Source organism: Cupressus sempervirens, chromosome 4 (assembly GCF_028749045.1).
Source record: "Cupressus sempervirens isolate cs-2001-9-10 chromosome 4, ASM2874904v1, whole genome shotgun sequence".
Taxonomy (NCBI): domain Eukaryota; kingdom Viridiplantae; phylum Streptophyta; class Pinopsida; order Cupressales; family Cupressaceae; genus Cupressus; species Cupressus sempervirens.
The window spans coordinates 348,677,020-348,692,663 of record NC_143121.1 but is presented as its reverse complement, the minus strand read 5'-3'; the positions used below and the strand labels follow the sequence as shown (position 1 = coordinate 348,692,663).

The following is a 15,644-nucleotide window of genomic DNA, read 5'->3' as shown; positions in this document are numbered from 1 at the left end:
CTAGGACATATATCTCTAGCAATAAACACCCTTTTCTACATTCTAAATGAGTAAAAGAGAGTACATTGGAAAATTAGAAGATATTTTCTATGTTTTTGATTAGATAAACAAGTTTTATAGGGACCTTGAAACCCAAAAGTAAATACATAACTATGGCTAATAATAAGCAATTAAAGCCCAGCCAAAAGAAGATAGGTTTGTCAGCTAATAATAAGCAAAAAGCCCAACCAATAACAAAGGCCAACAAAAAGACCAATAGAACATCCAATCAGAAGGCCAGAACAAAATACAACAATCATTGATCAACAAAAGGTAGAACAAGAAAATTACTCTCATTTCTTCCTCTCAAGCTCCTACATAGCCTGAGCAGCTTCATAGGCTTCATGGGTCTCCTCTACCATCTACTCGTTGGTCTTCTATGCATCCTGAACCAAACTGGTGAAAGTTATATCAGTTGCCACATCCTCATCAGTTTTGGCTCTTCCTCTATCCTTGTCATCATCCACATCCAGCATACCTCTAGCTTTTAGTACACTAGTCAGGATAGAATGTTTTCATAGATCGAGTTAAGAATGGAGATCATTTGATTTTCTAGCTTATGGTTGTAGTTTTCCAGGATTTGAATTCTCTGCTCAACTAGGTTGAATCTTTCCTCCTGGTCCTTTTGATAATCCTAACCAGGCTCTTTCTTATTTCTCTCCATATGTCCAATCTTCTCCCTAAACTCCTCCAACTCATGATAGAGATGCTTGATCGATCTAAAGTTATCAATCATTCTATTATGAGGATTATTCAATAAATTCATTTTTATCTCCCTAGAATTATCAATTATTGCCACAATTGCAAGATCGATGAGGTCTTTAAACTTGGGCTGGTCTTGATTATCTACAAGAATCTAGGGGTTCATAACCTCTCTTATAATACCCATAGTCGTGTTTCTGACTTTGAAGTTCTTCCAAGCTTTTTGACTTTCCTTCGCTACCACTTCACCACCCTCACCCCCAATATCCTCTTTTTCCTACTCCTAGGGTTGAAACTGGGGATGAATAGGGGAAAGTGGAATAGTCAAAATATTTGGCCCTTGGCTCAAAAACCTCTCTCCTCCATAACTATTTCCCTCTTCCATTTCTTCCTTGCAAGATCTTCTATTTTGATAACCTTTTTATCCTTTCCCTCTTCATCAAAAACCATGTCCTCCCCTTCCTCATTATAATCCTCCTGTATTGAAATTTTTTGCCCATGTCCTCTGTGACTCTTCCTTCAAGGGATTATGGTGGTAGGTGACTTCATATCCTTTTCTTTACCTCTTTTACTTGAGGAAGTGTTCTCCTCCCCCTTTGAGCTAATACTCTGGATGTCATCAGAATCAGAAGAAAAACTAGAGCTATCTATGTCTTCAATAGCATCTGCAACATGTGAAGGGTTATTGCTAATTGTCTAAACTTTGAAGTACTCATGAATTAATAGTAATAATCCCTCATGTAGAGTAGGATTCAGTAAGGGATTCTTCTTTAAACTAGAGATAACCTTACTTATTGATGTAAATAAATAGTACAAAAGAGAAATTTTAATATTATGGCATAAGTGCTTAAGAAGAACAAAATAATAATTTCTCACTTGATCAAATCTAGTATCCAGAGTGATGTACTCAATAACAACACGTAAGAAATATCTCCAAAGTTTCTTGATCGACTCCATTTAATAGTATGTCTCACATTTTACCACGTCATTCTCCTCCTCCAAATTCTTCACAAAATCCTTCACCGCATTCGTCGATAGCCTCTTATCTCTAAAGGATTTGAAACCCTCTACCAAGAATAAGATATTTTCTATCTTATTTTCATGGTAGTTTATTAAATAAGAAAAGTAATTTATATTTTATTGGAATTAGGTGTTATGTCTTGGTTCAGTAGGATCTAAAATTTTGTCTATCTATGTTTTCTAGAATTAAAATATATGCAAATCCACATCATGGTGTGTGAGTCTCTATGGATTCAAAAATTTCTTATGGTCATGTTTGGTCAAAGTGTTGAGAGTATAATGATAGAAAATGATAAATATACTTTTGTTTGTTTATCAACAATCTTGTATTTTATAATATCTCTAAATATATAGATTATTGTAATCACCATTGGTGTTACACAAAAACCTCCAACTATCAATGAATGTCAGAATAGCTTGAAGAAAGAATTCATGGGAGGCAATTAAGAACAAGACACAAATGCATCCATTTATGCTCAACAATACCTTCACCTAGAGGGGATGGAGACACCAACCTCCCAACATTCCCCCCTTAGCATGACCTAAAGAATTTCAATACATAAACCAATTCTCTAATACCACTTGTTGGAATCACGATTTTTATTACACCAAAAGCTTGAGTTGACAATGAATGTTAGAGCTTTAAGAGATAAGGGTCCACTAGAGGTAGTTAAACACATGTCACAAATCAATCATTCTATGCCAAATAATACCTTCAGCTAGAGGGGATAGAGGCACCAACTTCCCTACAATAGATGTCATGTCTCACTTAATTATTCAGTTTGTGCAATGAGGGATTATCCAGATATAGTATAATCCTACAAAGAAATAGGTAGAAAAAAATTGGGAAAAGGAAATGGGGAAACAAAATTCATCTTCTTTACAAATAAGTTGACTATCACAAAGAATAACTTCCTCACTAAGAGGGGATGTTATTTTTGCAATCTCATATCATCTTCCTTCCACTCCCAATAATTAGAAAAGATTTTTTTTTGGTTTCTAAAATGTTGTTAGACCTAGAGATATGTTTATTGAACTAAGTATTTTAGAAACTTCCAGTTACCAATTAGTTTAAAGTTTTAGAGTTTAACCAATATGATTTGTTGATTTATCATATATCATAGCCATTGGTTTCCAACTAGAGTACTATAAAAGGGGTCAATAGGCATATAGAGGGAACACACCTGAGAAGAATTTCCAATGGTAGAAAATGAAATTATATTATTATAAAATAGGTTTTTAGTGATAGAAAAAGTGTGGTGATAAAATTATACATAGTATAAGTGAAATTTTAATAGAAAAAATTGAGACATTGAAAGAGCTACGCTAGTAAGATGCAATTTATTTTTGTGTCTCTTGGTTTTTGATGTTTATAAAATTAAATCCTTTTGACAAACATACTAAATGATAAAAATGTGTGCTCCAAATTTCTAAAATCATATTAATAACATTAACACGGAACTAATCTTTACTTGAACTAGATACAATATTGAAAACATAAATTTTAAGTAAACATATATAAAATTTGATATGATTTATATTTTAGTGGAAAACATAAAGCTTGACTATCGTGTCTACAATCTTTCTGCTTGATCTTTGTATTCAAAAATTCAATATTTATCTTTAAAATGTCAAATGAATAGCTTGATAAATAAAAATTTATAGTCATGTAAATATTCACTTATATTATAATGATGCTATTTTCACCTAAATGAAAGATAAAAGTATCAAAAAGGTTCACAAAAATAAAAATTAAAAGTAGACCATATAGCTTTGAGTATTTCAATTGAATCACAAAAATTGCTTAACTCTCTAGTGAGAATGATAGACCTTATAGAAGAGTTGATACACTCACTTCAATTATTTTTAATGTTGGTACATGTCTTATATAATTGATGATAAGAGACAAAAAATAAAATAAAAACCAATGTAATATTTTAGATTTGATATTATTTTTTATGGTAAAACTAAGATCAATATAAATCACTAAAAATAATAATACCTTATAAGTCCAAAATAGAATATTTAGTTCTTAGACTAGGTGGGCTAAGTAATCGTATTAGATTAGGTGGGTTAAGTAGTCATGTTTGATGTTTAATATTTAGTTTTCTTGTATGTTTAAATTTTTTTCTTTAATGTAATTAGTAAGTAATGAATAGCATCAACAAATAATTTCACTAAACCTCATCCTCTCTATTATATAATGTATGAAATTTAGATTGATGAAAGGAGATATGGTACATCTGATTGGTATGTGAAAGGATGATTATATTTGTTGGGAAGTCTTTGAACTCAAATAATTCCTTGTTATTTGAGAGTGAGTGAAAGGCTATACATTACTAATACTTTTTAATATTAAGAAATTTTTTTTACATGAACCCATAACCTAATACTATCAAAGTAAATAAACATAGAATATAAATGTTCAAGACCAAAATTAAAACTATGGTGGAAAGGGATTAAACAATATAAATTTGAGCATCCTCAAACCAATAACTAGAATAAGACCAATAAACTAGTAGTCAAAGCAAAGAAAAATAACAAAACAAGAAAAACTAACACTGATGTAGAGCTAAGCCAAATCCTTCAAAAGCTTGGCTGCCTAGATTTCATCTAGCATCTAGTTCTCCTTTGTATACTTTGCTATTGTACTCACTTTGTTCCTATTCAATCTCCTTCATATTTTACTAGGTCCTCAAATAACTTCCTCCTATTTCCCTTTGTCATTTCTAATCAGGTCCATACTAAGCTCAATGACCTTAATATTCATTTTTCCTTTTTCAATAATTATTTTCTATACTAGCCCTTGGATTTTTGAAAACCCATTCTCAATGACTTTCTTTAAGTCATGTATTTTACTAAGGATACAGTATTACAATCATCTCATGGCCCAACTATCAAAAGAATTTCAGGCATCTACTTTCCCTTTCATCCTATCAATATTATTTGTAGAACATCGGTTAGGAATGGGATTGAAATCTTCCTTGTCCTTTCAATATTTCTCCTTAGAATGTAAATTTTTTTAGGGCTCCTCTCAAGATTCATGACAAGGGCTTGACTGCCTTCTATGTACTATAAGTTGAATGGTCGTATCAAGCATTGATAGATCAGCATTTTGGTGCAATGGAAACCCCACATCAAAAAGTGGTATCAAAGATTGGTCAGAGGTTTGAGTCCTAAAACTATTAGGTAATGTTGAGGGGGAGATTATTAGAAATTTGATCAGCACTCCTCTTAGTATTTATGACAAGGAGTTACCCTTTTCCTATTTACTATAATTTGAGTGGTTCTATCAAGCTTAACATATTTGTCTTTTGGTCAAATGACACCCCCACTCTAACAAAATGTTCCCTTTAAAGCTTCCTACCATTTTATCTTCCTGAGCTGGATTATCCTTGTTGTCTACTTCAAGAGTCTTTAGCTTTTTCAATAAAACAATAGAGTTTTAAATTATTTTTATAGGAGGGGACTCTTCACTCTCTTCTACTATTTCCATCCCATAACCTTCTTCACTCCACACATCTTTAGAGTCCCTATCCACTTGAGTATCTATAGACTCTTCCTCATCTCTTGTTTCCATCCCAAAGTCTTCAATGTTTACTATTTTTTTCTTTTTACAACCATAATTTTTTTTCTACTCCCTAACTCACTTTCAAGTTTCAAAGAATTCATTGTAAAGGAGGTAAAGAAAATTATATCTTTATACCAAAAGTGGTTTAAGAACATGAAATTGAAGCAATTAGCTCACTTCTTCCTACCATCTAGGGTAAAATAAACCCTAATGTAGCTCAACACACAATACCATAAAGGCTTTATTTTCTAGCTAGAAATTTACATACTCACCTTTACCAGACCCTATTGGTTACAATTGATTAATTGTGTATTGTCTTGATGTTACTCAAATGTCATATCAATTGATAGTTAGTGCATGCTCAGCTCACTTGGTTAGTAAAGACAATTTTCCTAGTCTATTGAGCGTTCCTGTGTTTACTCTAAGCACAAGGCAGTTTCTACTGAGCTCACTCGGGCATCAAATGAGGACAAGTAGAAAAGAGTGTTAACTGAGCTCACTTGGTTAACAAAGGGAAAATTGATCAGAGTCTATAATAACTGATTTTACTTAGTTACAAAAGGAATTTTGTAAGTTCACAGTGTTAACCAAGCATTTGTTGGTTAACACAAGAAATCAATTCAGAATTAGTTTCTACCGAGCTGTGTCAACTACCAAAATTTTTTCTTATTTTTGGCATATAAAGCTTAATTATTTTACCTATTGATTCTAACTAACTAAGGTGATGAATATTGGTTATTCTAACTTGTACTTGAGCTGACTTGACAATTTGAAAGGTATAAGTAAAAGGTCAAGTTGTGATTTCTATGTGGGAGTGTGATGTATGCAAGTTGAATGAGTTGAGAGAGATAAGAAGAGGAAGCAAACTAGAAGGATGAGAAAATATCCTTGTGGAGCAAAAAATTATTATTCAATCAGGAAGGATCAAGCATGAACTAGAACAAATATCTATAATCAACAATTCAGTTGCATCACAATTAGGTCATTTCATTGTTACTCTCTAACCATTGTAACAGTGAACTAAAATCTCTTAACAAAGTTGGTTTAACAGCCATTTGTAAATCCTCTAACAAGGTGACAATTCCATTGAATTGTTTCAAGACCTTTTGCAAGGCCACTCCTAACAAGGTGATTAAATACTTTAATAAGGTCACACCTAAAAGTGTATTTTGTAACCTTTAACAGGGTTGGCTTCTAACATGGCTCACTTTAGAAGAGTAAAAATAGTAACTAGTTACATTGCTTGGTTTTTCCCAAATTGGCTTTCCACATTAAATCCTAGTGTCTCTTGTGTTCATGTTATTTCTTTCATGCTTGCAAGTAATTACTTATAACATCTTAAGATTCACTAAAGTAATTCACAATCTATATTTACTAAGTTACAGTAATTTTTTTGTGTTTACCGAGTATCAGCAGCAATCAATTTTATCGGTTTGAATTTTATCATTGACATCTAATGGATTTCGGATTTATTTTAGAGGTAATTAATTCACCCACACCCCCTCTCATTTACTCTTCTTATATTTCCAACAATTTGTATCAGAGCTTTTTGTGCTTGCAGAGAAGGTTTTGAGGACCTAAGCCAGAGATCAGGATGTCTTACAAGAGAGAGATTTCAAAGCTGAATAGAGACAACTTTATAGCATGGCAAGGACTTATGAGGGTTCATCTGGCTACCATTAATGATTCAGGATACAAATATATTGATGAAGAATATAAAACACCCATTGGAACATTATTAATTGATGACATTGGTTTAAAAAAAAACCATAAAATCATGATGATTGACATTGCGTCTACTCTCAGTTATGTTGAATTTGTTGAGGTCAAAGAGTGTAAAACTACTTTTGATATGTGGAACAAACTGAAAGAAATCTATGGAGGTAATGACAATGTAAGAAGAGCCAAAGTAGAAAGCCTTAGGGGAAAATTTGATCAAATGAGGTAGAGAGAAGATGAAAATGTTACAAAATATGTGGAAAGAATCAAGGCTATTGTTAGTGCAATTAGAGCATCTAGAGGAGAAATCAAAGAAGAAACTGTTGTAAGTAAAGTACTCAGAACTTTGCTCCTCATCTATGCAATTAGAGTATCTGCTATTCAAGAAAAGAGATGTGATCCAAATAACAAGATAGGTATGGATAGTAGGAAGATTGATAGCTTTTGAATTAGATAACTTTGACAACTATCACTCAAAGAAAAAGATAAGAAAATAAAAGTTAATCAATCAGAAAGTGAAGAAGAAATTGAAGAAAGTTCAGATAGTGATCTTGAAATAGTTGAAGCTTTACTCGCAAAGAAATATTCCAGGAGTAGAGGAAAGTACAAAGGTAAAATCCCTCTAATATGTTTTTCTTGTGAAGAAATTGGTCATAATGCTACTAGGTTTCCAAAAAAAGAAGGCAAGGACGAGAAGAAAATACACAAGTACAAAGCCAAGAAGGAATTCAAAGGTCACAAATCCTACAAACATAAAGGTAAGAAAACATGTTTTATGGCTGAAGATTTTTATCACACTAAAGTTGAAATTGTGTATATTGCTATAAAAGATGAATCTAATGATGAAGGAGATAAGAAACTACTACAACTACTTTGTTTAACTTAAATTTCTCCTCATAAATATGGTTTTCTAATCAATCTACCTCGATGAAATATCTAATATCATAGCTTACACTTCTACATAGATTTTGGATAAAGGAACACACCTTGAAGCTTCTAGTGAGTGTTGCAATTCTGCAATTTCATGTTGTGATGTTCTAATTATATGTCCCAATGTAGAGGCCTATATGAAACATATATAAAGGACTTCTTGTGAGAGTACATTGAATGAAATTATAAAATCATTCAAGCTATCAAATTTTAATTTATTTTCCCTGTTGTAGACCCTATAAGAATTGATAAAACATCGAGGAAGAACAATCTAAAATACATGGATTATGGTACATTTAAAAGAAATTAGAGTATCCATACTAGACCAAAAACCTCATCTTATCCTTCCTCTATTCTATTATTCCCAACAAGGGCACTACCACTTAAATCTAATCCAAGATCTCTTGCTGCAATCTATAAAATTGTACCCTTTATTTGATCTGAACCTTATTCACCCTCATCTTCTATTTCAACTACAAGTCTCTCCTTTAGAGCACTCCAAACCAAAGTACTAATATCCCTTTAAATAAATCTTCAAAAGGTTTTCATATTAAGTTTGAATCTTTAATATGCACAATACAAAACTCATGGATGAAGCCTTACATCTAAAGCCCATAGATAACAAAAATTCTTTACTTGGTAGAAATTTCAATTAAAAACTTATGATCCCAACATCATGAAATTAATACAAAAACCCAACTCAAATGAATCTCTGGAGCATCATCAAAAAATGGTACCAAAACCATTAGGAGTAGGTGGGAGAAGCAAAATAATAGATTGTATATAGCATTAACATTGTGATAGGTAATCCCTGGAGGATCAATAGGATTATATAGAAAATAAGATTATCTATTATGTAGTAAAATATTCACATAACACAAGTCTTTCATTTCTCGTTAGAGTTTCTCTAATCCACACAAAACCCCAACTCAAATGGCTCTAGCCAAATACAAGACATTTGACATAGGTGGGATAATAAGAATAATGAATTGTATACAGTATTTCCTGAACAAGCATGATGATAGCTAATCCTATGAAGATCAACACGATTATGTAAAAAATGAGCTTATCTATTATCTACTAAAATATTCACATAACATTAGTCTTTAATCAATGCGGGAATGAAACCTTTAATCTTCCTCCAACCTGTAATGGATGAAGAAACCTTTAATTTTCCTCCAATGATCGATCACTACAATATGATCACTACCCATGAGTTTCTATGATACCCAACGTGGCAAATAAATGAGCCCTAAAATTAGCCAAGAACTTCCATGATACCAATGCAGGAATGAAATAACATTCTTTTTACATGATACAATATGACTAAAAGCCCAATTTTTCCTTGTTATGACCCAAGTTGGTCAAAATTTTGACCAACTTGGGAAAACTTAGGATATTTTTAACTTGCTAAAACTTAAGTTGGTAAACATTTTGACCAAAGTGGGCATATAATTTTTATTTTCAACCAATGCAGGAATGAAAACAAAAGTAAAGAAGGATTCATAGCTCTGGTCAAAAATTTGGGTAGAAAAACAAGTGCAAATGTACCAGTGTCCAAATCATTAGTCTTCTTGATTAGAGAAGTGATGGTTTAGTCCATCCTAGATAAAAAAAATCTGTCACCAATGGATGACCATCAAAGCTTTATGGAGGAATGAAACTATCCCCCTTCTGATTATATCCTCCCAAAGGTTCCTTAAATTGAGTCTTCCAATTCTTTGCAATCGCTAGATTATCAGTATCAATGTTCCAATTTCTAATATAGGAGATGACAATCCCTTGATTACCAACATCACCCTCCACCTTAGACTCGAGGGTACTGGCTTTAAATTCTAAAGTATGTAACACACGTGAAGGTATAGGGTTGTACTAAACACAAATAGGGTAATCCTAACCCTTGTCTTCACCGGTTGTATCCTCATCCTCCAACTCAACATAATTTCTCCTTGTGAACTTCCTTTTAGGTTTAGGACAAACTTTCTTCTTAGTAGTCTTAGTAAAGTTTGAGCTCATTGTTCTATTGTGACCAAGAAAGGTAGAGGGAGTTCTTTCTCTCATACTCTCTCTAGTCCCAAAGATTTTATTCTTACTCATAACTCCATCACTATTCACATCCATGACCTCAATCTTTTTAAATTTAATCTACTTATGGTTGGAGAAGGGACCTTTAACATCTAGGGTATGGAATGAATATGAAGAAGCTTGGGGAGTAGTAGAGTTTTTAAGAGGTGAGGGGTGAGATTTTGCAACTGAGGGTTCAAATCCTTATAAAATTTATGGAGATGAAACATAACAGCTTGTTGACAAATAGTATAGCTTTTTCCCTCTTCTCTTTTCTTATGCACATTCCATACACAATATTCAATATAGTATAGCAAAACATAAGAAGAGGATATAATTTCCATATTCCTAAAGTGATTGAGGGTGGGAAAGTGATAATAGTACATGATCTTAAAACTGTCTTCAAGATTAATGTACCTCATGAGAGTGTAACAAACCATATCCTAGTGCTCTAGAAGTTTTTCACAAGAAAAATGACCACAAAAGCATTAAATTTCCTCACCCATTTGAAAGAACTTTTCAAACATGCCTCATCCACAACCATAGCCGGTTTCCTTCAATTCATCCCTTCTAGGGATATCCCACTACCATTCTTGTTGACTTCAAATGAGACACCATTACTAGTACCACATCAATCCTTTCAAGAGTTGATGAATTTAATGGACTGCCTTTTTTCATGGCCCTCAATTCATTCCCTAGAAGGAATCAAACCCCCTTCACAAAGATATTTCAGAGAAACTTTTTCCTTTTGAATGGATCCTCAATCCTTGGTGGCTCAATATGAGTAGTGTCACTCTCTTTGGATGTGTCCTCATAGAATTCAACCACCAAATCTTCACAAGTTTCTAACATACCAACAACTAAGAGAGTAGAGTAACTCTAGGAAATGGGAATAAAATTAAGAAGACCGTCATTTTTGAATTGAAAAGTAGTATTAATACTTTGTAGCTTACCTTTTGACATTTCCATGGAGATTTTTTAACTAATAAGGTTGGCTAAAAATAATTATTTTATATTGTTCAAAATCATTAAAGTATCAATATGACTCATATACTATAATGATGAGGATAATTCATACAAAATATTTATAATGTGTATTATGAGTATATTTATTTTATACACCTTTACAGTTTAACATTTTTCATTAATTAATTTTTTTTTTCAAAAAAATGTTCATGTTGATATGTTTGCCATTGCACCAAAAGCTCAAGCTATCAATGAACATTACAACCACCAAACTTATTCAAATCCATGAGAGGCAGTTAATCCATGTCTCAAACCCCAGAGGAGGTACTGACCATTAGGTCAACAATCTCCTCCTTAGCACCAACTGAGGCTTCCACGTCGACATAATGAAGGAGACCTCCTGAGATTCAAACCTGTGACCCAAGGCTTTGAAAACAATTGTTGATACATTTTTCATTGCACCAAAAACTCCATCTATCAACAAACATCACAAACACTAGACTTACCCAAATCCACAAGGGGCTATTAATCCATGCCCCAAACTCTGGAGGAGATGTTGACCACTAAGTCAACAGTTCATTAGTGTGTGCATTTTGTTTTTCAAATTTTAATGAAGATTATTTCATTTCACCATATGGTAATGTACTTTATATTAGCATGAAATCAATAGAAATACAAAATTGTATATAAGAAAATTGAGCCCCTTACTATATTTTTAGCCTTATTAAAAATTTAGTGACAATAACTACATTGTCTAATCATTTTGAGTCTTAAAATTGTGTTAAATAACTATTCAGCCTTTTGCGTGGGACATAGATCATCAACACTAAGTTACAAGCTTGTTAGAGAGAGATAAGTAGAAGATATTTTCTACAAGTTAAATTGACATATTGCTATTAGGATTTTGACTATGTAGCTCGAGTAAAACTCATTTAGCCATGCTTTGTTAGAAGTTCATAAGAACACATCTCTTATGAGAATGAATAGAACAATCAATAATTATTAATTATTTCATCTAGACAATGCTCAAAAAGTTTAGGTGATGTCCTATAAATTCAGAATATGTTTAAATATTTAAATATGAAAAGTATGATGCCCATGATACCATCAAGTATTGAAGATGAAAATTAAATGAAATATACATATTAGATAGGAATGCAAAGATAATATAAGATTATAATCATGGGTCCATTTTTTAAAAATTTAATAAAATTATTTTGACTTCTACAAAAATATAACAAAATCATATTTATCACTAGCCACTTCAATATATATATATATATATATATATATATATATATATATATATATATATATATATATATATATATATATATATATATATAAAATACTAATCCAAACATATCTGTATTTGTGGAAATTTAGTTTTGCATTGTCTGATATTATAACTCTATAATGAAGAAGTTTATCTATATGTCAGTGTACATAATAAGATGTCAATTTTCTTTAAAAACTTCCCCGCATATTCTCTAATAACATCAATGGTAATTCTTCGTTTTATTTGGAAAACTAAAGACATATCTGAACATTTTTATTATCACCCTTACTATTAAGTTGTAAATTTCTGAACAGCAACTCCAATAAGTTTTGTTACTTACTGAACAGGTGTGTTTTGTTTCTTAAACGAGGTAAGCCAAGACACAATATTACGTTTATTTCTTATTAAATTTACATTAACGTTTATTTCTTATTAATTTAAATTTACAGTTAAATCCTGATATTCATATCACAATTTGACTAGCCGTGGAAATTATCTCCTACTTATCAATTGATGAGCTTAAGGGGCTTTCTAATGAATGGTTCATAAGGCACAACACTTGGTGAAGGTTTTGCAAATGGGGTTGCAAGCTTTGGGTTTAACTATGGAGGAAACTCCGTAGTGAAGCGCGCTCAGGCTGGAGTAGTACTGGGATGGGTGACCTCCCGGAAAGTGTTCCATTTATTCTCATGAGAGATGGATTCATGTTGAATCACTACTCATGAAATATGGATCATCGAGTTTGACTCAAAATCACACAGTTAAATCCTTTAAATCCTGATATTCATATCACAATTTACATTGACGTATTCTAATGGAATTTTAGAGAACGACATTCACAGAATAGCATTATTCGATATGATGATCTGTGGGACGCTGTCATCTGTGATGTTACATCGAACAATAACTTTCTCGGCAATCTCGAAGATTTCAGATATGGAAATGTACGTACCAATTTGGAGCGAACGAAAAACTCAGACAACCGATTTGGGTTGGATACAATATTAATGAACGTAGCGCCCGAGAGAGTTTGGCAGATTTCATTGCGTCTCCCATCGATTAAACAGGAATCATGAAAAATGAATGTTGCACCCGACGAATCGCCAATTTTATCTGTATCGGACTGTCTACTTGAAAACCCTATTGAGGAGGAGCATGTCCTTCCTCTGCTCGATTGTCAGGATTATGAGACAAGTAATCAAGATTTGATAGAGGTCTGTTTATGAAACTTCCTGCAATACCCAATATCATCAGTAATCATAAATTCTCTGCGCCCATAGAGGACAGACATCCGAAGGGCTTGTCATCTGGGGAAATCATTGAAGCGGCTGGCGTTCAGTACATGCATGTGAATTCTCAGGAGGGCTTCAATCTGCAAAACTCTTTCGCCGTTCCTGCCATGCCGAGGGAAGAGCAGAGTGGAATTGAATTGGCTCATATTCTTCTCTCCTCGGCAGAGATGGTCAGCGACGAGAGATATGAGGAAGCCTGCAAGCTGCTGAAACAGTGCAAGAATTTAGCTTCACAGCTAGGAAACCTTTAGAGAGGCTCTGTTATTACTTTTCCGAAGCCCTCCAAGAGAGAATCGAACGCCACACTAGCAGTAAGCCAAATAGGGGGAAGGAAATAACCCCCCATTTCACCAACAACTACAAGAAAGATTTCACCGAGAGCTGCAGTAAAGATAATGCAAGAGCTGAGTTTTCTTCTTTACTTGGTCTCTGCACTACTGTAGTTCCCTTTCTCAAAGTGCTACAATTTACGGCCGTCCAAGCTATCATTGATGCCGCGAGGCATAGGAGGTGAATTCATGTGATTGATTTGGGAATTCGTACTGGGTGTCAATGGACGGCGTTGATTCAATCCCTCTCCGTGAGATCTTCTTCTTCTGCCGCTAAGCATCTCAAGATCACAGCCGTTGGTATAAACTCTGATGACCTAGAAGATAGCGGAAGAAGGCTTTCAGAGTTTGCTAAATCTGTGGAAGTCCCATTTTCCTACTGCCCAATAAAGGTCTCAAAGTTTGAAGATATTAACGAAGGTTTATTCACTGTCAGAGCATGGGAGTTCGTGGCCGTGAATGTTCCAACCGTTCTCAGAACTTTATTATATAAACCTGCTGTTCTTGGAAATACTGTCGATGTAATCAGGAAAATATATCCCCAGATTATGTTGATTTTGGAGATAGAAGGACAGCATAATTCCACCTTTTTTTCTGACCGGTTCACGGAAGCGCTCTTGTATTAGAGCGGTTACTTTGATTGTCTGGAGGCCGTGCTGCCCGACAGAAATGATATGAGAAGGGCAAAGTATGAAGCACTGTGTTGTGGGAGTCAATTGAGAAACATTATAGCCTGCAAGGGGGAGGACAGAACGGTGAGACACGTTAAAATGGATATGTGGAGGTGTTTTTTAACAGGGGCGGGATTTAGAGAAAAGAAGTTAAGCTATCCGGCTTGGTATCAGGCAAGACTATTTCTCCAGCACTATGTTAATGGAGAACGTTTTACTATTGATCAGGATGGATGTGCTATGACTCTAGGCTGGAATGGAAGGCCGTTGCACTCAGTCTCGGCATGGGCTTGTAAGATAGCGTAATAAGGGTTAGAAAGCTTTCAATGACGCCTTCTTTGCTGTTTATCCCAATGATTGTATCTATCTTTGCCATTTACACCATAAATAAAACGAAATATATTACATAATGTTGAAATGTATAGATTACTGTTATAATTGTAATTTTTTATTATATTCACTATGTTTACAGAATACATAATTTTGTCCACTTTTCTATTATCGTTGCCTCGTTTTAGCAGAATCAGAGTTTGACTTCTGAATTTGAGTATTTATTTGATAATTTATTATCGTTTCATATGTAGAAATTACGATTAAGCAACAATTGTCGTCCTTACTAAGGGCCATAATATTGTAAATTGTTTATGATTGGAAAAGGCAAATATTTTTTATTAGTTCCACTTAGTCATAGGCGGAGACTATAGTTTTCATGTCCCTATTCTTTATTAATCCATGTTGTGGTAATTGTGTCCAACAATCTTAACTTATGCTCTTCAAAAATTCTTATTTAAGCATTTGCTTCTTAGATACATCTTCTGCATGTGCTTCTACTTGGCAATTTTTTTAGAAGGTAGATGTCCAAAAATGAATTCTATTTAGTACACATGTTAAACAAGTTCTATTGTTTGCAATTTATTCATATCAATCTTAGAGGATCTTAGAGCATATGTACAAAATGGACATGTTGAAAATGTAATAAAGTTGATTGCGGGTAGGGCTTCAAATTTGTTGGTTGTAGGCTATATAAATAGTGGCCTATTCCAAGAGGTTTTGAAGTTGTTC

The 15,644-nt window shown here is 33.3% G+C and overlaps 1 protein-coding gene across 1 annotated transcript; it reads left to right on the top strand.

The window, feature by feature from the left end:
• Positions 1–14,099: 14,099 nt before the first annotated feature.
• On the top strand, positions 14,100–14,537 carry LOC149561461 (DELLA protein RGL1-like; the record flags this gene model as incomplete). The annotated part of the gene is made up of 1 exon (XM_089827819.1): positions 14,100–14,537. A coding segment is annotated over one exon (438 nt), but the record flags the coding sequence as incomplete, so codon positions are not given.
• Positions 14,538–15,644: the final 1,107 nt, after the last annotated feature.